At 33.8% G+C, this 22,147-nt stretch overlaps 1 protein-coding gene across 1 annotated transcript; it reads right to left on the reverse strand.

The window, feature by feature from the left end:
• Positions 1 to 4,352: 4,352 nt before the first annotated feature.
• Positions 4,353 to 21,117, reverse strand: LOC131956430 (uncharacterized). Its single transcript, XM_059320865.1, has 8 exons — positions 21,114 to 21,117; positions 20,289 to 20,570; positions 12,371 to 12,505; positions 8,846 to 8,986; positions 7,782 to 7,967; positions 7,439 to 7,675; positions 4,572 to 4,775; positions 4,353 to 4,360 (listed from the first exon to the last, which is right to left on the reverse strand). Exons 1-8 carry the CDS (start codon positions 21,115 to 21,117, stop codon positions 4,353 to 4,355), a joined length of 1,197 nt encoding a protein of 398 aa, XP_059176848.1.
• Positions 21,118 to 22,147: the final 1,030 nt, after the last annotated feature.

Raw genomic sequence — 22,147 nt, forward strand, 5'->3', positions numbered from 1 at the left:
TGACCAACTAGCAGTCGGTGAGAATAGGCACTAATCTTTTATTTTGGAATCGTGCTTCACCACCGCGAACATGGAGGAACTCGTGTTCTTGCCTTAAATGTCTCTAAAAGTCTTTGAAAAGTCTGATGGTCAACTCAGGGTTAAGCTGCAAATCATCGCTTCCCCAACAGCTAAACTTCTGTGTTATTGCCAGCTCAGGTACTTCCAGAACACATATTTCCTCTCCTTCGCCGTAAGATGTTTTTTTAACATGCTGCCTGTATCTTTTCAATAAACCTCTCCAAATGGATGTTTCAAAGTAATACCTCTTGATGTATCTCACGGTGTAGCACCATGAAAATGTTAGTTGTCTGATTTACCAATTTACGCCCCTGCATAGGGTAATTTAATCTACGTGACAACGACAGTAAACCACTGGGTGGCAGTACAAATACGACTTAACTCAGAGTGGTTAACTCGTAACTTTAACGGAGGTTTTTGTAAAAACAACTAATTATACATTTTAAATGATAAAAAATAACGAACGTATTAATATCTTTAACAAAAACAAAACTTACAACTTTAAAACTGCATCAATAAAAAAATTAAAGCATGCAAAATCTGTAACAAACCATCGAATCAGGTTACCTATTCTAAAACAATAGCAGCAGATATGTAAAAAAAAATCTAAATACATTAAAAGACAAGGCCCTATATTAAAATAACGAAATGAAGTGAGATAAACAATAAATACGTTTTAGTATAATAAACTAAAACTGTAGAGATTGTATAAAGCACACATTTCACTATCTTTTCGCACAAAACAGACTTGCTAATAAAATACTTAACCATAAACTGTTCGAACATGATCACCTAACAGCCTATTCACTTTCACGGAATAAATATAATCATAACTAAAGACGTAACCAAAATATAGCAGTGATGTCCACGCGACACATTATAACTAACAAATCAACTAATCAACTAATCTTGAGACTCACAAATAACACAATTGAAACAAAATAAAATAATATTTAAACACTAAGTGGCTTACTGAGTACTAAAGAATATCTTTAAACATTGATTAATGAAAATAAAAAATGTCTACTTTACCACATTAAAATAATTAAATAAAACATTTTTCACTGGGGGCAGCATCTTCCACGCTTCAAAGTTCATGTTTCAACCCACATACACCCACTTGCATAACAATATTCAACATAACAAAATAATACTAGTTACAATAATTAAACATTAATAAAGCATCGCCATATAAATTCTAAACTTTAAAAAAAAATATTTGATTAGACATTACATCTCTACTTTATACTTGACTACTTTAAAACAAACAATTACTTCTATACACCAGAAAATAAAAGCTCCAATTGCGTTAAAGACATTAATATAAATAAACCACCACTCATATTAGTAATTAATTATCTTAGCAGGAATTAAACCATCTTCACGGCATCAACAGTTCTCACACAAATTGTGGAGCTGTATACGGATTTTGTTCATTAATATTCGTAACATCCTCCAACGTATTATACATGTTTTCACTCGCTGTAACTATGTTTGGTGGATTTTCTAGTACAGACGTTCCTTCTGTAGCTGATTGATTTAACACCGGATAGTTTAAATATGAAACCTGTGCTTCATCAATAGCGTCGTAAGGATTTTCACTGGTCCTGTACGTTGAAGCAAAGGAAACAGTGGCCGTAACATCTCTATGTGTGGCTTCTTGTTGACGTCCTCTGGTTGCTGGTTGTGGTGACATGTCTGAGCTTGTATTGGCTTGTAATACATTAACTCTCTCACGTGACATCAGATAACCGTCTTCGTCAGTGGGGAAACTTGACATTTTTATGTCATTTGATATCTCTATAGTGGCTGAGTCTTTTGGTTTTGATGACTTTGTACATTCAAAGAAACACAATGCTGTTTTGAAAATTAAAACAAAATAGATAATTGCTTTAAATTGGTAATAACACTGGATTCTTGTTTAAGATAATATGTTAAAAAGAGGTAATCGTTTACCTTTAGATTTACGTGTAAAAATTATTATTACAGCAATACAACCACCTACAGCAACCAGACCTGCAGCCAAACCGACCCATTTATAATCACTGCTAAAATTATTATTGTCATCTCTTTTCTCATCTGTAATTTCTGGTAGTGAATTAATGAAATATTTAGACAAAGTCACCTGGTTTAACATATATTATCTGTTTTAATGGCAATATAATAAAATAATCCAATGAATGGTTTTTTTAAACTGATGAATCTTTCATAATAAAAGCTTAATTGATTCAAAAAGATTGTCTTCCATTTTTGTAACATTATTAAAGACAACAACTAGTGATAATAAGAATGACATCAAACGTGTTTAACTTTATGAGTGTAATCTTTTTAATACTAATACCACAGTCAAAAAAAAATATTATTACAGGTAAAGTGGAATAAGAAATAAACGTAAAAATAAAAACACCCTACCCTTAAAACATTGCTAATTTTATATTTTATAATAACTTATACATACTATTTCTAAAAAATGTATTGTTGAAATCAAAATTCTATTTTAATACAAAAAGTTGCTGTCAAAAATTATGACGAGAAATACAAATTGTATATTGTTAAATTTATTTAATGGGGTTTTTACCCGACATTTAAGGTAAAAGGCAACAAGAATGGAGGACGCAGTTAATTTTGTTTCCTACACACTTAACTGCTATCGGGCTTTTACTCAGGGGCGTAGCGAGGGGGGGGGGGCGGGGGGTGCGGATCGCACCGGGTGACACCATTTAGGGGGGTGACACCAAGGCAAAAAATAGCAAAATATATAGAGAAAAACTCGAGGGGGGGGTGCAAATCGAAAGTTTGAGGGGGGGTGCAAATCGAAAACTCGAGGGGGGGGTGCAAATCGAAAGTTTGAGGGGGGGGGTGCAAATCGAAAACTCGAGGGGGGATGTGCAAATCGAAAGTTTGAGGGGGGGGGTGCAAATCGAAAATTTGAAAGTTTGTCCCTTGGAAGGGTCTCTATGCCTCTGGGGGGTGACACCATTAAGTGCCGCACCGGATGACACCCGACCTCGCTACGCCACTGCTTTTACTATATTTAAATAGATAGCAGTGGCCTACGTCCATGTAACGTCTTATTCAGGTAAATGGCGCCCGTTATCTATATATATAATTCTCTTCTGGGAGACACTAGAAAACAAGCTGTAAACGCGCTCCCTACCACCCCCACCCCTACATGGTCTTAGTGAGCTGTGTTCACTCTTAATGTTTACAAGCAGAGCCGGGTTTAGTGACGACTATTAGGGGCAGATAATTTAGTTTGAAACTATTTTAAACGTGTGTGTGGGGGGGGGGGGAGGGGGACGGACGGAAGAGGGGGTTTATGGTCCTTAACGTGCTACTTATAGTGTTTTAAAGAAATATTTTCAGTGGCAGCGTTGGTACCGTCGAACTCACAAATTATGAATTACTGAAGAGTAGAAAAAACAACAACTAAATAGAGGCGTATGTTATGCCGCGGGCCGGCTCGTTCTTTTTATTTGAGCTGAAACATTCCTTTAGTCTAGTTCACCTGGCGATTTTTCATCAGTAATTGACTAAAAATATTACTGATACCAATGTGCACAGTTATGAGACATGTTCTATCTAAATTATGAGCCACATTATTACTATAGAGAAAGAAACCACTGTGAACTATATAGACAAACAAAGAAACTATACATATAGTTGGAGATTTAAAAATAGCATCAAGAAATTACTTAGAAAAATACGAGAGTGACGTTTTATATACTGAGGTTAATTAAAACATACTAAAATAGCAATCGCTACATAATGAATAAAATCAACAGACAATTTTTAATATAATGTGCAAAAAGGGCCAAATAATTAAAATATGTCTCCATACATTTATATTACCTTCAGTACAGTGCGGAGGTTTAAATCCTGCCATACAACCTCCATCACACGTGCCGTCCTTATGGTTACAGCTGTCTTTGTTAGAGCAGTTCACACTACAAGAGTTTCGGCAGTCAACACCCCATGTACCTGCACTACACTCTGAGATAGATTTATCACAAAATATATTTTACTACCTTGTTGTTGTTCAGCTGAACACAACAAACATTAGTTCAAACATTAGAATTTAACGGTAATAATAATTGTGGGGTTTAAAATAAATACATTTTCTCTCACCTGTCTGACACCCTTCAAATGTGTAGCCTGGAGCACAGCCAGATGGACAGGTACCAGTGTCCACGTGACATTGTTCATTGTTGACACAGTTACATTCTTTAGTACAGTCTAGGCCGTATTTGTTCTTTGGGCATATATTGACTGGAGAAATACAAGCGTCGACATTAAGCAACTAGTAGACAAACATTATCTCATTATTTAGACAATTTGAGAGTTTTTATCAGTGACGTATTCTAACAGTTACAATAGGAAGTAAAATAGAGCTAAGTTTTATAACTTGCACTCAATTTAAGTAGTTTCAAAGAAAATCTGTGGATTTAATCAAAGACACACGAGCAACACGTTAATTATTTTAGTTGAAAATATATAACTATGCTGCAAACCTCCATAAACCTCGGCCTCACAAAAATTTAAATAGTCTACATCCAATGTGACGTTGACACCAGCAACATCACGTGATCCTGATACAACAGTATGGACTAGTGCCAGCGCCTCAGGTGCCGTGTATGTGAACACTTGGTCACCTTTGTTGTTCCAACTTGTTAGTGTAAACCCACTGATTCTTTTGGGGCAACAAGTTGTTGATGCTACAAAAGAAAAAGATAGAAATTAGTCAACATTTATACTGAGACATTTTAAAAAATAATTATTTATTCAAAGATATTTAATTCCAAGTAAGCGGCAGTATCATTTATCTCAGTCCGGTTTTAGGAAGTAGAGCGATGATTGCAGATCAGTTTCTTTTAGGCATCTCTTCGTCGGAGCTCTGCCGCCCACCTCCGCCGAAAGAAATGGTATTTATATAGAAAACATATACTGTTATTATTGTCCCTCCCCCATGAAAATATCTAATGCCCCTTACCCTCGAGAAGAAACTGGAAGAAACACTTTTGCAGATGTTAGCGAATGTAACCTGCAGCAAAGATATAATGTAACGCTATTTTTAATATTTTGAGAGCAACATCCGTTACAAGTGCAGCTGTTTCTGATTTTTAAAACTACCACAGTACTTTTCTTCAGTATTATAATTTACGTTTTGAAAGACACAACATTTGTAATATTTAATTCTGTTGTTTAAACAAGTGTGTCTAATTTCTGTATGTTATAACACTGTGTCATTTCCTCAGAAGTTGTGAATGTATAAGTCCTAATATTTCAGTAAGCCCGTACCGTCGACCATCTTGTCTTACGTTAACACACTCTCAGTTGTTTGTTAATTCATTTTAGGGTTAATTTCGTCGCCTGGGCATGACATGTTGGCTCATCTCTATTCTGTAATTCCCTTCTTATTCTGAAACACTAGGGAGTGCACTAACGAATATACATTAAATTTCTCTTTACATTATGGCGACTTGGATTAAGGGACAACAATAATTATAATACCGTACACACAGAGAGCCGGCCCGACCATTGCTGAACTAGTCATCTTTATAGAGATTCTTTAACATTCAAATTGAGATCTGCTTTAATTTTTTTGCATCAAGGTGCGTATAGACCAACTACAGTTCACAAAACGACCTATACACTTTGCGGCCCCTACTTAGAAAGTTATTTATCTCCTTGTTTCTAGGGGTGGGGTGGTGGTTCTCGGCACAGTTATCAAATCATTAAGACTAAGATAGCTTTCCAGATGGATTTTGTGGTGTATTCCCATCGTGGCTGATACAACCACTAAAGTATCGGCCAGTTGAACAAGTAGCCTATAATTACCAACATTTATTCCATCAAAAAGGAAAAAGAGAAAGGTGGTACACGACTATAAACTACTAAAATAAATGACCACAGAAATAGGGTTGTTCGAACTGTCGCCTGAGCGAAATGATGTGTTGACCATTAAATGATGTGTTGACCAATCGGGTCAAGTTCCCGAATGGACACTTGCACGAATGCCGTTTCCCGAGGGCCGATTTCCCGAATGGACACTTGCCCGAATGCGACAAATGCCCGAATGGACACTTGCCCCAATGCGACATATGCCCGAATAGACACTTGCCCGAAGACCGTTTGCATAACATTATTAATATAATATATTTACACTCAGATATTCTTAATTAATTTGTATTTGCTATATAAAAAGTGTACAAACATATTTTCTTTTCTATCTATGAAACAAGAACAAAAAAAAAAAAAAATTTCTCGTATTTTTAAATGAATCACGTTCTTTATTAAGTAATCGCTTCAATATATTTTCTAAACAAAGTGCATTTAATGGAGATAAAACATAATTGAAGACCTTTAGTTTTTCAATTCGCCGCATAGATCGCGCCTCGTTCTTTTGTTAAATGATCACCACACCAGTTAAGCATAACAAGATGAATAAAAACAAATCTCGCTTCTGTTTAATGTTGCGAGACGCCGCGCCGCCTACACCGTGTAATAAACGCAAAATAACCACCGCAACACGTCGGCTAAAAAAAGTGTTCAAAACTAACATCAAAAGAATGTAAAGACAGGGCCGCCAACAACTGTAGTGAACGAGTGAAGTGGGATGAATGGGGGCGAATGTTGTTTGTACTTGTTACCCTATCCTGTTCGTCCTTGTTCAGTTCCAGTGTTTCTTCCAGACTATTTTCTATGTGGAGGGGGGGGGGGCACTTGATATTTTCGGGGGTGGGGGTGGTCAACATTTTCGAGGTAGGGGAACGGTAAAAGTATGTATTTTCTATGTAAATTCCATTTCGTTCGGGGGGAAGGGGGCCTCTTTTAGTTTCAACGAGCCCTTGTTTCATTCTTTCTTGTTTTGTTATCCGTTTGTGAATGTCTTATATGTTGCGCTATGCATTAGATCACCCGAAAAGCGTGTCCGTGTGTTCACAACATCATCTTACATTTATTAAAGAATAAAGAAGTTTTTTACAGCAATTTCTCATGTTTGAAAAAATAAAAAATACATTTTTAAAACAAAGTTTGTTTTTACGCTTAGAATTGTGTTGATTATCAAAATTTCAAACTTGAATTGATTAAGAACGTCTATTTGGTAATATATTTTTTTAAATTTAATATTTACATTTTTCGGACAAATGGCATTCGAGCAAGTGGCATTCGGGTATTTGTCGCATTCGGGCAAGTGTCCATTCGGGAAATCGGCATTCGGGCAAACGGCATTCGGGAAAACTTCCGGCTCCCATAAATGTCACACTCCTTATAATTATATCGGTCAACAACAAAGAAAATAGCTTATGTGGTCTAAACACACAAACATAGGTATGCTATGATTCTATGAAATTGTGATCAAAAAGGAAATACTCACGATAAGTATCCCAGCGACTATACAAAACATATCTGTTGATACGGTATTCTTCGCCACTAAAGTTAACTGTCCAGTAATGTGGCTGATCTCCAGTCTGTTTCTTGGTATGCATACAGGAACCCTTGAACAAGTCTCTATTTCTGTTTCCATCTACAGCATTAGAAGCGTTAGAACTTCCACCATAGTCAGTATACGTACTATCTTGACTTGCAGATTGTTTAACAGCAACGTTTCTTCCTATAATTTATTTTATGATTCCGATTTGATAATTTATTTTGACAGAAGCGATTTCATGTACACAATTAACAAATGAAATAATGTCATGCTAAAACGTTCGAGTTACCTCCACTGATATAAACATTGCAGATATTTTTAACATTTTCCCCAGACAAAACAAGACGTGTCATATTTACTGTTGTCCGACATCTGAACTCAACCGTGTCCTGGCTGATAGCTGATTGGTAAATCATGTCACACGTAGAGTTTCCGTCAGTAATGTTGATGTTTATATTTGATGTCAGTTGTTTTGCTGAAACACAACTAAAACCTATTTAGGAAACTGCAGTTTCGTTTAAAGATTCATAATATTTTTGATAATTTAAAAATGAGTAAATGTATAATAATATAATACATTAATTAGAACATTTTGATGAAGAATTTTCAGCAGTAGAGCGGTGTCTGTATAATAACAAAGGAAGCAGAAAAGCAAATCAGAATTCTTAAGTTAGAGCACAGTTGATATGTTATAAAATGAATACGTATTTCACCTGCACCCTCCGCCCCATTTTATTTAAATAAAACCAGGCTCTATATCATGCCTATATAACAAATCATAAAATTTAGCCCGCCTTTTCCCACAGAAAAAAAGACTAAACAACATTTTTAAAACATGTTTTGAAAACAAATGGTACTAGTGTAAAACCAGGGCTTATTAATAACACTTTATACATATGTGTCTTGGAGATATTATATTTTAAACAAAATACTATCAACAGTAAAGTAGATTGTTTTTTTTTATATCTAACCTGGCTTTTAACTGCAAACTTTAAAAAAAAACACAAGGTTTGAATAATATACCAAAGCACCACCAATTCCTTTTATACGTACTAAATTTGTTATTATAAATTCAGCAATGATACGTTGCTAGTTGCCATGAATATAGTAAACAATGGATTCTATTCGTACATAATGTAAAGAAAGACAAATCATTGCTATGGTTTACAACATAACGTTTGTCTGCTTTTCCATTATGGTTATCGCATCGTTTGCCTAGATAATACAATCCTGCTTTGATATTCTGGACTGCTGTATTTGTTTAAAATATATTTTGAGAACCTAGATCTCCTTTCCAACTTTAGAAGAGATCGATGTTAATCAATGAGGTTATAAGACTAGTTCAATACTTACTGTCCGGATTGAACTTTACCCACATAAAGGTGAAAGGATAAGGAATTTTCCAGGACACTTCATTTCTTTGATTAGCCTCTGAAGCATTACACAATTGCCTTACAAAAGGTGACTTGGCCGTATAAATGATTGCTAAATCCTCTGAAATATGAATGTTGTTTACTATACAAAAAAGCTATATTTCTTTACATTAAATTGTTATATTTTACTATTACGTTATGTGTATTTGATATCTATAAAAAGAAGGCTTAGGTTTTATGTCTTTCTTGGCGTTTTTTTTATTTTGACTTGCTGGAAAATAAAACTAGGCCCGGACATAGACGGTGCGAACAGATAACTAGGACGGATGATCGGCTTCTACAATCACTTCTAGAAGTCGAATTAACAGCAGCTTATCAAAGCTTCATAGAACATAAATATTGATAAAAATATGTAGTAATAGAATAAATCAAGTTTAAACTATTGTAGCAAAATAATATGTATGGAGAAAAATAATAGGCTCTTTATCAATTGCATTAGGATACAAACGTATTTATTAAAATGTATAATTGTAATGATAAATGTATTAATTTAGACAACTTATTCCGTTATTTCCTGCTATAAAATAGTGTATCAAATAGTAACCCATTAGACCAAATGGTAACTATGGCAACTGTTATTTGAGGTGAGATATGAAATGACAGATTGACAAAACAAGACATTCGCACAAATACGTAAAAGCTTTAGATTAAATCATCCTTTCTGAATCATAAACACTGATCTATCAACTATTGATGAGTCAGGAAAGTACAGCACATTTTGTTTAATTATCATTTGCATGCCCCATCAAAGAAATCGATTCGGAAAGTTGATAGAATTGTACACAAATGTCCTCCATGATTTTACGGACTCTTTTTCGAAAGATAGAGAAAGTATTGTAATCGTGCAAAAAATCTAAAGCGTGATTTTCACAAATCTTGACAATTTATACCTCCCGAAGTCGGAAAACTTTAGTTTGCAATTGTTTCTGTAAGTCTGTGTCTGCCTGTGTATCAGTTATGTTGACAAAATTGCATATATAGGTTTTATTTCAAATTTATTTTCTGTATTAGTCAGCCTCAAGACGATTTCCGTTAAGCGGAAGAGGCTCTTTCTCTGGTTCCCGTTACGGAAAAGCCAATATCTTGAGAACAATTTTTTAGTTGGATGAATTTTTTTTAAAAAGTATGACATTGTATGTGCACCATTCTGTCAAATTTCGAAGGGTTTCCGATAACCGATAGTGCTACTCTATACTAATTCTGTGTGAAGATTATAAGTTGAACACTATTACAGTTAGTTCGACAAAAGTTTATACACAGCATAAGATCTTATATTTGGATTTTTATTTTTTATTTTTAGTTACCTCCTATAAACGGAAGTGGTACTTTATTTCTGTATTTAAAAATATCGACAATATTTCTAACAGAATTCGGTTGTTGAGCATTATTGATATCCAAACATATGCCTTGAGACATCAACGCTTGAATAGAAATAATACAAGTAATTCAGTTTAGTAATGGTTACAATGAAGCTGTTTAAAGAATTTTTGGCCGTTTGTTTGTGTTACTCAATAGCTCAATTCAATATCATCACAGCAGAAAGGTAAAAAATAAACCGGCGTGATCTCCCCTAAACTTTCTCGAATATTCTTCTATAAAACAACTGGGGATGGGAACTCGGGATATAGATCTAGTTATGATTTTTAATCCATTTAAAATATTTAAACTTTTTAAAATAGAATAGAATATCATAGAAAAAAGAATTGCGCACCAAGCGAACGCCGAATAAAGATGTGTATAATAGTGCGGAATATGTTTAGTACTTTATAAATTCACATGCGTTTTTTGAGAAATAGGAAATAGTGAAAATTATTACTTCCCGTCAACGAAAATTACTCAAAATTTGACAGAAGGCAGAAAATTAGAAATTTCATTTATCTATCGGAAATAGTACTCAAGTTATAGGCTTTTGAAAAATTCAAAATAGAAAAGTTCCACTTCCGGTTATCGGAAATCACTCAAAAGTTGATACGGATCTACGATTTTGATATAATACTTATACATGAAATTTTATCAACCTGGCTGTAATGGTACTCAATTTATCGTGTTTACACACACACACATACACACACACAGACATACGGACAAGATTGCAAAACTATGTTTTTCTGACTCAGGGAGGTGTAAAAAAGATTTGCAAAAATCTCGATTTTTTTTTGCACGATTACAATACTTTCTCTATACTTCGTATATACGAAAAGTAAAAGGTTATAAAATATTCATAATTTAAGTTTACACTAGTTATTTCACTTTTCGTCTATTTAAATGGACAGTCATTTAAAAAGATTTTATAATAATTAAGTAGCAATCATCAACATGAACGTATCGAGCCAATGGTTGTCTAACTTAAGGACTAACAAAAGATCAGCTTTGGTCACACGTTTTTAAAACAAACTTTTCTAGAACAAATTAAACAGAAAATCAGTTTTTATTAAATTAGTAACTTAAGTTACCAGGAAATATGTCGACTACTGACCACGCATATACTTAATAAAATTCTGTTTCAATATAATGGAGACCCTGTACAGAAGTTCTGTATTGTACTTTATTGCATTCAGCTTAAATTGTAACTATAAATAGCTTAACCTACAGTGCCGACTCCAGGTTATTTAGCGCCCTAGGCAAAACGTAGTAAACGCCCACTTTCATACAAATACATTTTTAAAAATATGCATTCGAAAACAATAAATTTAAAGTGATCTATTAATGTAGACAAGTAGACAATAAAATCAAAATATAACTTTTTGTGTCTTCTTTCTCGCCAAAGTTACTACTTATTCTGTCAATTCGAGTGTCGAAACGTAGTCACATTCTATTGAATTAGTTGCAAGTAAGTTTTGATTAATTTCTATGTTTGAAAACCAGCGTTCTGACTAACAGAGAACACTGGTAGTGTTAATAGTATTCTCAAAGAAACAACTGCATTCGGTACACATTCTTTTAATTTATGGTTGTACTATTTAGAAAAGCACATCTGAGGGTGACAAGGGCTATAGAATCTTGAATCGAGCTACTACTTAAATCTCAATTTACAATAATGAGTATCAACACCAATAGAATCAATTTTCTACATCAATGTGTGACAGCAAATAAAAAGGAAAATTTACTACTGAGGGGGAAGGGTGAGGTGGAGGGAGGCGCTTTTTCATCAACATGAATAACTATAGGACTTATTTGGTTAGGTGTCGCGAAATTGCTAGTTCGCTCTGTGCGAAATAGGTCGCTACGCCTTTGTATATTACCCTGCCTATTGTATATATAACATAATCAAAGTAATTACTTAATATATTTTTTGGTAAATGTGATTAAACATTTTTCTGTCCCTCTCCCTATGGATAGCACACTAGGCGAACGCCTAGTTCGCCTTACTGGAAGCGAGACTCTTATTGCTTACTTACAATCTGTTGTATTTTAAATTTAGTTTGTAAGCACAACCCAAACTTACGGTACTGACAAGCAGGACCAAACCATTCCCCTTTACACCTTGACCCATTGATGCAGGTACCGTTGTCTGCACATTTGTTGTTTGTACAGTGGCACTGGAGCTTACAGTCTTGGCCAAACCATCCAACATCACATGCTTTCATAGAGAAAAAATATTAACTTCAAGTGAACTAAAAAAATTAACCTAAATTAATTATACTTCTAATAAAATTATAATAGTATCTGTAAAAATATATAGGCCTCTAGGGGATGAGTGGGTGAAAAGTCACAGGGGCGAAAAGTCACAGCAAGTTTTTGCCTTGAAGAACATACTTTTTATTCCTTCATCAAGAAAATTATGGTTTTAGTCGTTTACCCGGCTTGGAGCTCACTTCCTGTTTTAACTCTCTGAACCGGAACTGAGTTCAGAACCTCATGTAGCCTACTTATTTTCATTGACAAATTCAGAAAATTAAATCAACGGAATCCTGTAAGTATGCTTGCATCTTTTATTATTTGTGTGTTTTTATTCAATGTTTGTTTTCTCAAGCCATAATAATGTCAGTCTGGATTGATTGTTTTTACTTCTGAGAAATTGATTTGAAAGTGTGTATCATTTTTATGACAAACCCTGCTGTCTTTAAAAAATAAGACAACTTGGTACAAAACATGCAAAACATTATTTTCTTTTTTCTTTCTTGAATTTCCAACTGATTAATGCCATTACGTATACAGTGAATAAGATAATAATAGGCAAGTAAAGTAGTAGTATTTTAATAATTTTACTCGTCCAATCATTACATATGAAATCACTGAATTTTTGTGTTTAGATTGTATCTTTGAATTTAGTCAAAGTCGTTTAACTTGCTTTTTTCTTCACAGAATCGTGCCAAAACAATACCAGTGCAAGACAACACGAAAGACATTTACGAAACATGCAATAGAGACGGCAGTTGCAGCACATTTTGAAGAAAAGTCGCTCCGTAAAGCTGCATCCGACTGTGGGTTTAATTATAAGACCCTTCAATGTTATGTTCAGCTGTACAAAACAGACGGCAACATTGAGAAGACAACTTTAAGCTACAGCACGCAGAAGAAACGCATCTTCTCAGATGAGCAAAAACAAGTTTTGCTGGACTACATCATTGAAGCATCTTCAATCTACTATGGCCTAACAATGAGAGAATTACGCTAACTAGCCTACGAAGTTGCTGTTGTCAACAAAATGTACATGCCATAATCCTGGTCCTCTGCGAAAACTGCAGGAGAGGATTGGCATTCAGGACTAGCTATCTCTGCGAAGTTCGAGGGCAACATCACTCAATCGCGTAGTCATTAAAAAAACGACAAATTGTTCTTCGAAAATATGGAGACATAATTTTCGCCCAGAATGTATTTTGGAACATTGACGAAATATTTTTGTCTGAACAAATAAATAACAATGAATTTACAGAGATCATTGAAGATGAAATCGACTATGACTTGGTAGCTCCCCTGTCTGTTTGAGCGGGGCAGATATCAGGACCATCTGTGTTGGAGATTTTATTTTATTTAGGTGCAAGGGCAAAAAGTCGTCTGCCTTCTATACTGGAATAGTAAAGAAACAGATGGAAGAAGAAGGGGACTTTGAAGATGAATGCATTAAAAGAAGTGAAAAGGTGAAAAACAAATTCATAAACTTCGAAACTGACGAAGTATGGTATGTGAATAAAAAAAGACATCATTACTTTGCTGACAAAGTCTGACTTTTCTGGGACAAAACGCACCAAGAGTGGCAATGTGTTCAATGAAGACATCGTGAAATATGCAGCGTAAATATTGTTTAACTGAAAGACATCCTTACATTTCTTTTCAATTTTAGTACAGTCCTGTATTAATATCTTTGGCCACTGTATATATATATATATATATATATATATATATATATATATATATATATATATATATATATATATATATATATATATATATAAATAAATAAATAAATATATATATATATATATAATATATATTATATATATATATATTATATATATAGGCCTATATCATCTAAACATTCATTAATATTCATCATTGTTAAGAGAAATTATTTTCAATAGCAAAAAAAAATTTTTGGGATCAAATAGATTCAATTATATAACATTTTAAACTTTTCACACCGAGCATGTGACTTTTTGACCCCGCACTTGGGTAATATGTCACAATTCTAAATCACAATTTTGCAAGCCTGTCATGAGAATACCGTGAACAGATATTCCAAACTGCTCTTCATATAATTATTTGAAATGTGGAACTAGTATCTGGGGCATTGTCATTGTTAAAGGTTCACAATTATTCTCCTCAGATCCTAAAAAGTGAAATTTGTGACTTTTCACCCCCTCCTCCCCTACATTATTTTCCTTTAGCTTATAGATAATAAACTAAAATTAAAATTTTATAGAAATAATTCAAATTTATGTTTGTGTTTGTGACTAATTGTGTGTGTGATTTGTTTGTAATTGTGTTTGTTTGTTATTTAGGTTGAGGTTGTGGTGAGGGTTAGGGTTAAGGTTAGGGTATATGTTAATGCTAATGCTAATGTCTATACCTATGTTTATGTTTGTGTAAGTGATTGATTTTGTATTGTGTGTTTTATTTTTGTTCATGTTCATGAGAGGGCGTTATTTTTTACGTTCCGCCTTAGTCCCCGGCACGTGTATTTTATTCTTAAAAGGCTAAAGCAACTTGTTTGGGTAGAGAGAGAGAAATAGTTTTATGGAGTGGAAAAGAACGTCTTTAAATGAAGACAAAAGTAATAGTGTTTGACCAACAAACAGTGATAAGTAAAACTTACTTGCAATAACGGAACTCGAACGCAATATTTGCAAACAGTAAATTAGAACATGAATTTCAATTAGCCTCATCATTCTTCCTGGAAAAATAATCGGCACGTAAATGACTAAAATAAAAGGAATAACATAACTACTATTTAAATAGTTGCGATATTATTAGTTTAAATAATTAAAATACATTCGATACGTTTATTTTAGCAAACTTAAATAAACGAGAAGCCATTTGAAATAAATGAAACTTACATTTGAGAAAGTTATGTAAACTAACTTCTTGCTTTCGTGAAATTTCTATAGTGAACCTATCAAGTTTTGAGCACAACTAATGTTCGTGTTCAGTTCTTAATGAGCAATTGATCTATCTTCCCCACCCACCCCTACCTTAAATGATTTTTTTTTCTAAAATAGTAACAAAAAATATGTTTAGAGTTTATTTCCACTTGTTGCTTAAATCGTCATGTCACTTGAACGAACGCTTAACATTATCTCTGTGTAAGAAAAAAACACATCAAATCCGGATACTGTTATTACAGAGATTTGAACTCCATAAGTGTGCCAAAGCTAATTCAGTAATACTAACACATTGTCTGTCAAAAAAAAACTTATAGTTTTTTTAAGAAAAAAGTTTTAATAATTGAAAATATTTTAAAAAAGAATATATATTTTACACCTATCAATTATTACAGAAATACATAACCAAGAGGAAGTAAATTGCTGAAATATGTGTATGGAAAAATTGAAGTTTAATGTAACTGACAATACCTTCTGGCTGTTTATTATACTTCTTTATTTGTTAGCTCTAGTCCTTTAAAGGTTTGCTTTTACCTAATGTTTTTGCAACATACAAAACATCTATAATTTGCGGATCACACTTTATTAAAAAAAGATAAACAATTTGATATTAATACAAAAAGTACAAAGTAAGATCCAAAAGCACAGGTGCGTTATCAAAATATCTTTAAAATACCATTGCTACATTCTGTTGCTCTACAGCTGTACACTACATTTCGTGTTTATTTGCAACGAAATTTTGAACAAGGAAACAAAAGAATTATTATTATGCTATTATGTGTCAAATGTTTGCTATTATATTAATTTATTTTTTAAAAAGTGATAGTTATTTCACACAATTTCAATAATCAAAGATGGTACTAGAGTTGTATTTTAATCTCGCTTGTGGAAGAAGAATGGAGAACTGCCAGACATACACATAACTATATAGAGTCATTTAAAACTCATGATATGCAATATTTTGTAAAGCCATTTTGTGTTTAGCTTTTCATTGAAATAACATGACACTTATACTGGGATATTAATAACAAAAAAAAAAAAGCACAAAATGTATTATCACATTTTATCATATAGTTTCTTTTTGTATGTAGAGATTTTGGGTAAACAATGTAGGTTATGGCTTGAACTCCATCCAGATTTTTCCCCACCCCCACCCCCACCCCACTAGTAGCTTAATGTAGAAATACCATGAATCCAAACCTCGCATAGCTGCGGGGATAGGGGTGCAGTCCGTTCTGATGGCCCATATGGGACCACCATTCAATTTTATTTTTGGGAGGGGGGATTTCTACTTCTACCACTACACACTAGCGTAACCGTGCACATACATTCACACCGGGATCACATGTTGTCCATTTTATAAAAATTTTTAAAGTTGATAATGTCTGTTTGTATGTCGCTATATTTTTGTGTTTGATTGTGGGTTGTGGCTAAATTTCTAACGCAATATTTTAACCCATTTTTAATATTTATTTTCTCGATGAAATTTCTGGTTGTTTAGACCGAAATGTTGCAGTACACTTCGACTGAGTATGTTGTGGAGTCAAAGAGGGAACTTTAGTGGTGACTGTGACTTTTGGAAGGGTTGGGCATTTGTATGAAAATTCTAAAGAAATCTCAGAACTAAGAATGAGCGGGTTATATGAGTTATGTTCAAGACTGCCATTCACTTACTTCAGTAATCTTTTCCGGGTCAGTTTTTTCCCTTCTCTTAATACCCCATGACCTAAGTAATTACGTAGTGTATGCTCTCAAATCCGATTACTCAGTTCACCGGGTTCAGCTTGAGACCAACATATCTCAGCTTGGTAAGGAGGATTGCTCGTTAAACCACATGCGAATTTCTTCTTCTTCTTCGTTCTTAATTTTTAGTGTTGAAAGGGTTTGAACTCGAGACTTTTTCGAATTTATCAACCATGAGCTTTTTTTTGCCGACTCGACCACGCCTCCATCAAAATTAAGTATATGTGTCAACTGGTTATGCGCAATTGAAGCCATTGACTCCGATTTCAGCCTGCTTTTCTTTTTGGATATGCTTCCATAGCCTTTTTACACGTAAATCTAAAGGTAAACCTTTACTTCTTTTTAACATAATATCAAGAACAAACTACAAGGCAGCTGTTGTTTGATTTTGGAGTTGTCTCTCCTAGAAGAGAGGCTGTCCACAGCTAACGAGCCTCATCTGCCCGAGAGTTCGAACTCGAGACTTTTCGGTTTAGCAACCATGAGCTTTACCGACTCGACCACGCCGTCCCCCTACATCCAAATACATCGTCCATCTCATAAAGCAATTAAAACAATCAAATTGTTTAACATTACATTATGAGACATGCAAACAAGTACGTATTTATATAAATATATTTCAGTAAAAGTAAGCTGTGGTATCAGAGAACTGAGCCAAATTTTGATTATAATGGATTTAAAATTTCGGATAACATGGAAACAAATAAAGTCAATGACGTAAAATTAACTAAGTAAAGTTCCCTTTCAAACCTGACAGTCTATATGGCAAGTGAAGTAGAGTTCACTTGTTTCTGTGATCTCGGCATATGAAGAGATAGTATGGTCAACACTATGCCCAGCCGCCTTTACTAGGTACCCATAAGAGTTGAGTGAACTCAGGGACGGTCTACTGACTTGAACCCGGATTCGAAATCGAGACTTACGGGTTAGCATTCCAGCTCTCTACCGCTAGACCACTCCGTCCCATAAGACCATGATGTGAGAGATTGGTAGTTTTAGACAATCCAAAACTAGCTTATGTATGATGGAGTCTTGTCCCTTTCACTCAGCAGGCCAAGGTTTTTTCGGCCAACCAACTGGGGACTTGATTTTTGCCAAGTAAAGGCAATGAGGCCCCTCTGACGACATCTTGAGCAGATTCGAATCCCCACAAACTGACTGATAGTTGCAGAGTGTGTCTCCCTCTGCAACAGGGCTATACATTTGCTTTGTCAGCTTGTCTTCTTCCTTGTTGGTGCGGCAGTACTGCTGTACTCATCCGGTATGAATGGACAAACTATGAACAAGAGAACCTCGTTTCCGTCCATGTGATGGCTGTTAACTAAATATGAGGAATGTGATTTAAGGTTCAAAATAGCACATTCCCTGTACTTAACACCTTAGAGGAGCATAATTAAAATGTTATCATACTGTTCCTGCATTAACTCTGATTTAATTTAGAGGCGTGGGGGTGGGAGGTAAACTCAAGGCTAACTTTTGATCAATTAGCAGGCGTTGAAAATAGGCTTTTTGTCGTTTAATTTTGCCATTGCTTCATCATCGCAAACATAGAGGCACTCCTAATCTTACCAACAGGTCTCTACAAGTCTCCGAAAATGTCTGATGCTCAACTCAGAGTTATGCTGCAGATCATCATTCCCCCTACAGCTCAACTTCCGTTGTTATTGACAACCCAGGTACTTCTAGAGCACATCTTTCCTCTCCTTGGTCGTAAGATATATCCTTGAACATGCTGCGTTACCCTCTCAATAAACCTCTCAAACTGGATGTTTCAAACTTATAACTCATGATGTGTGTATCCCGGGGTAGCACGATGATAATGTTAGTTGTCTGACTCACCAAATTATTTAATCTAACTGACAACGACTGTAAACAGCTGGGTGGCAGTACTAATACGACTTAACTTAGAGTGGTTAACTCGTAAATTTAACGGAGGTTTTTAAACAACAACTAATTATACATTTTAAATGATAACAAATATGGAACATATCAATATCTTTAACAAAAACAAAACTTACACGTTTAAAACTACATCAATAAAAAAATTAAAGCATGCAAAACCTGTAACAAACCATCGAATCAGGTTACCTATTCTAAAACAATAGCAGCAGATATGTAAATATATTTTTAAAAATACATTAAAAGACTAGGCTCAGAATAAAATAACGAAATGAAGTGAGATAAAAAATAAATACGGTATAGTACAATAAACTAATACTGTAGAGTTTGTATAGAGCACACAATTCACTATCTTTTCGCACAAAGCAGACTTGCTAATAAAATACTTAACCATAAACTGGTCGAACATGATCACCTAACAGCCTATTCACTTTCACGGAATAAATATAATCATAACTAATGATGTAACCAAAATATAGCAGTGATATCCACGCGGCACATTATAACTAACTAATCAACTAATCAACTAATCTTGCGACTCACAAATAACACAATTGAAACAAAATAAATAATATTTAAACACTAAGTGCCTTACTGAGTACTACAAATTCTTTAAACATTGATTAATGAAAATAAAAAATGTCTACTGCATTAAAATAATTAAATAGCAAAACAATTTTCAGTGGGGGAAGCAACATCTTCCACGTTTCACCCCCTTGCAAAACAATACTCAACATAAAAAAAAATAGTTTCAATAGATAAACATTCATTAAACATCGCCTAATAAAGTTTAAACTAAAAAAAAATGATGCACCAGACATTACATCACAACTTTAAAAAGTGAAGGCCTAGTCATATTACTTCACTACTTTGAAAATTATCAATTACTTCTAAACACCAGAAAATAAAAGATCCATTTGCGTTAGAGACATTAATATAAATGAACCGCCACTTATGTTAGTAATTAAATATCTTATTAGGAATTAAACCATCTTTAAGGCATCTACAGTTGTCACACAAATTGTGGAGCTGTATACGGATTTTGTTCATTAATATTCATAACATCCTCCAACGTATTATATATTTTTTCACTCGCTGTAACTATGTTTGGTGGATTTTCTAGGACAGACGTTCCTTCTGTAGCTGATTGATTTAACGCCGGATAATTTAAATATGAACCCTGGGCTTCAACAATGACGTCATAAGGATTTTCACTTCTCCTATACGTTGTAAGGGAAACAGTGGCCGTAACATGTGGGGCTTCTTGTTGAAGTCCTCTGGTTGCTGGTTGTGGGGACATGTCTGAGCTTGTATTGGCTTGTAACAAATTAACTCTCTCACGTGACATCAGATAACCGTCTCCGTCAGTAGGAAAACTTGGCATTTGTATGTCATTTGATGTCTCTATAGTTTCTGAGTCTTTTGGTTTTGATGACTTTGTACATGCAAACCAAACCGTTGCTGTTTTAAAAATAAAAAGAAATAGAGTGTTACTTTAAAGTGGTAATAAAAATGGATTCATGATTAAGGAACATTTTTTTAAAAAGAAGTAAATGCTCACCGTTGTATTTACGTCTAACAATTATTATTACTGAAATGCATCCACCTATAGCTACCAGACCTGCTGCCAAACCGACCCATTTGTTATAACTGCTAAAATTGTAATTGTCCTTTCCTTTATCAACTGTAATTGCATGTAGAGAATTATAAAAAAAATGTATTATAGTTACCTGGTTTAACTTATATGATTTTGTATTACACATATTGCAATAAAATAAAACAATCCAAGGAATGATTTTCGTAAATATTTAACCTTTAATTTAAAAAAAAATAGTTGATTCAAAATAGTTGGCTTTCATTTTTTTCTTATGTTAGTCAGGACAATAACTACTAATGATAGAATTGCCATCAATCGTGTTTACGACTGTTATCGTATTTAAGTTTAGAATCCAACATGGATAAAGGACGCAGTCGATTTTGCATTGCATTATCTATAAAGTTTACCCATTTTGAATCTAAAATTCAGGTAAATTGCACACGTGATGCCATTGATTTTTAGTTATTTATCATTTTAGGCTAGTTCATTTGGCGATTGTAATATTAGGCTATTGATACCAGTTTGAACTGGTATGAGACATGTTATATATATATATATATATATATATATATATATATATATATATATATATATATATATATAAATATTGTGAGCCAACCTATGTATATAATGAAACTGTTTAGACAAACAAATGAAAATAATAAAATATTTAGAGATTCAAGACCAGTCCGAAGAAATAACGTATACTATAGCAAGCGTTACATTTTCTTTTCTAATTTTATATAAAATCAAAAAGCAATCGTGACATTTTCAATCAACTCAAAGGTATTAAGCAGATAATTCCTTATTATAACATGAAACCTCGGCTATTCTTGTGGAAAAACCATGACTATAGGGTTGGGTTATGGTTCACCACAAGGCAACACTATATATGCTATTCTCGAAAATTTCACAAAATGGTTTTTCTTCTATCGTTTTGTTTAAAGCAATACTAAACATATATTCTCATGTAATAGCCACACAGTTCTTTAATAATTTGTAAGCATGTGCTAACATTTTAATAGAAATTGTCAATACATTTATATTACCTTCAGTACAGAGAGGAGGTTTAAACCCTGCCATACAACCTCCATAACACATGCCATTCATGTGGTTACAACTGTCATTATTAAAGCAGTTCACACTACAGGAGTTTTGGCAGTCCAAACCCCACGTACCTGCACTACACTCTAAAATATACACTTTTCTAAAAAAACAAACTTACTTTAATTCATTAATAGTGTTAATCTGAACACAACAAAAAATAGTCAAATGTTTGACGTTTAAAGAAAAAAAATGAAATCAAAGTTAATAATTGAAAAACGAGATTTATCATGAAATATACTTTAGTGATTTTTTCGTGTGTCTAAAATACAACAAACAATAGCCCTTTTAATTATAATAATAATTGTTGAGTCTAAAACAAATTAATTTTCTCTCA

Source organism: Physella acuta, unplaced genomic scaffold, assembly GCF_028476545.2.
Source record: "Physella acuta isolate Inbredline_101_S28 unplaced genomic scaffold, ASM2847654v3 ptg001149l, whole genome shotgun sequence".
Lineage (NCBI taxonomy): Eukaryota > Metazoa > Mollusca > Gastropoda > Physidae > Physella > Physella acuta.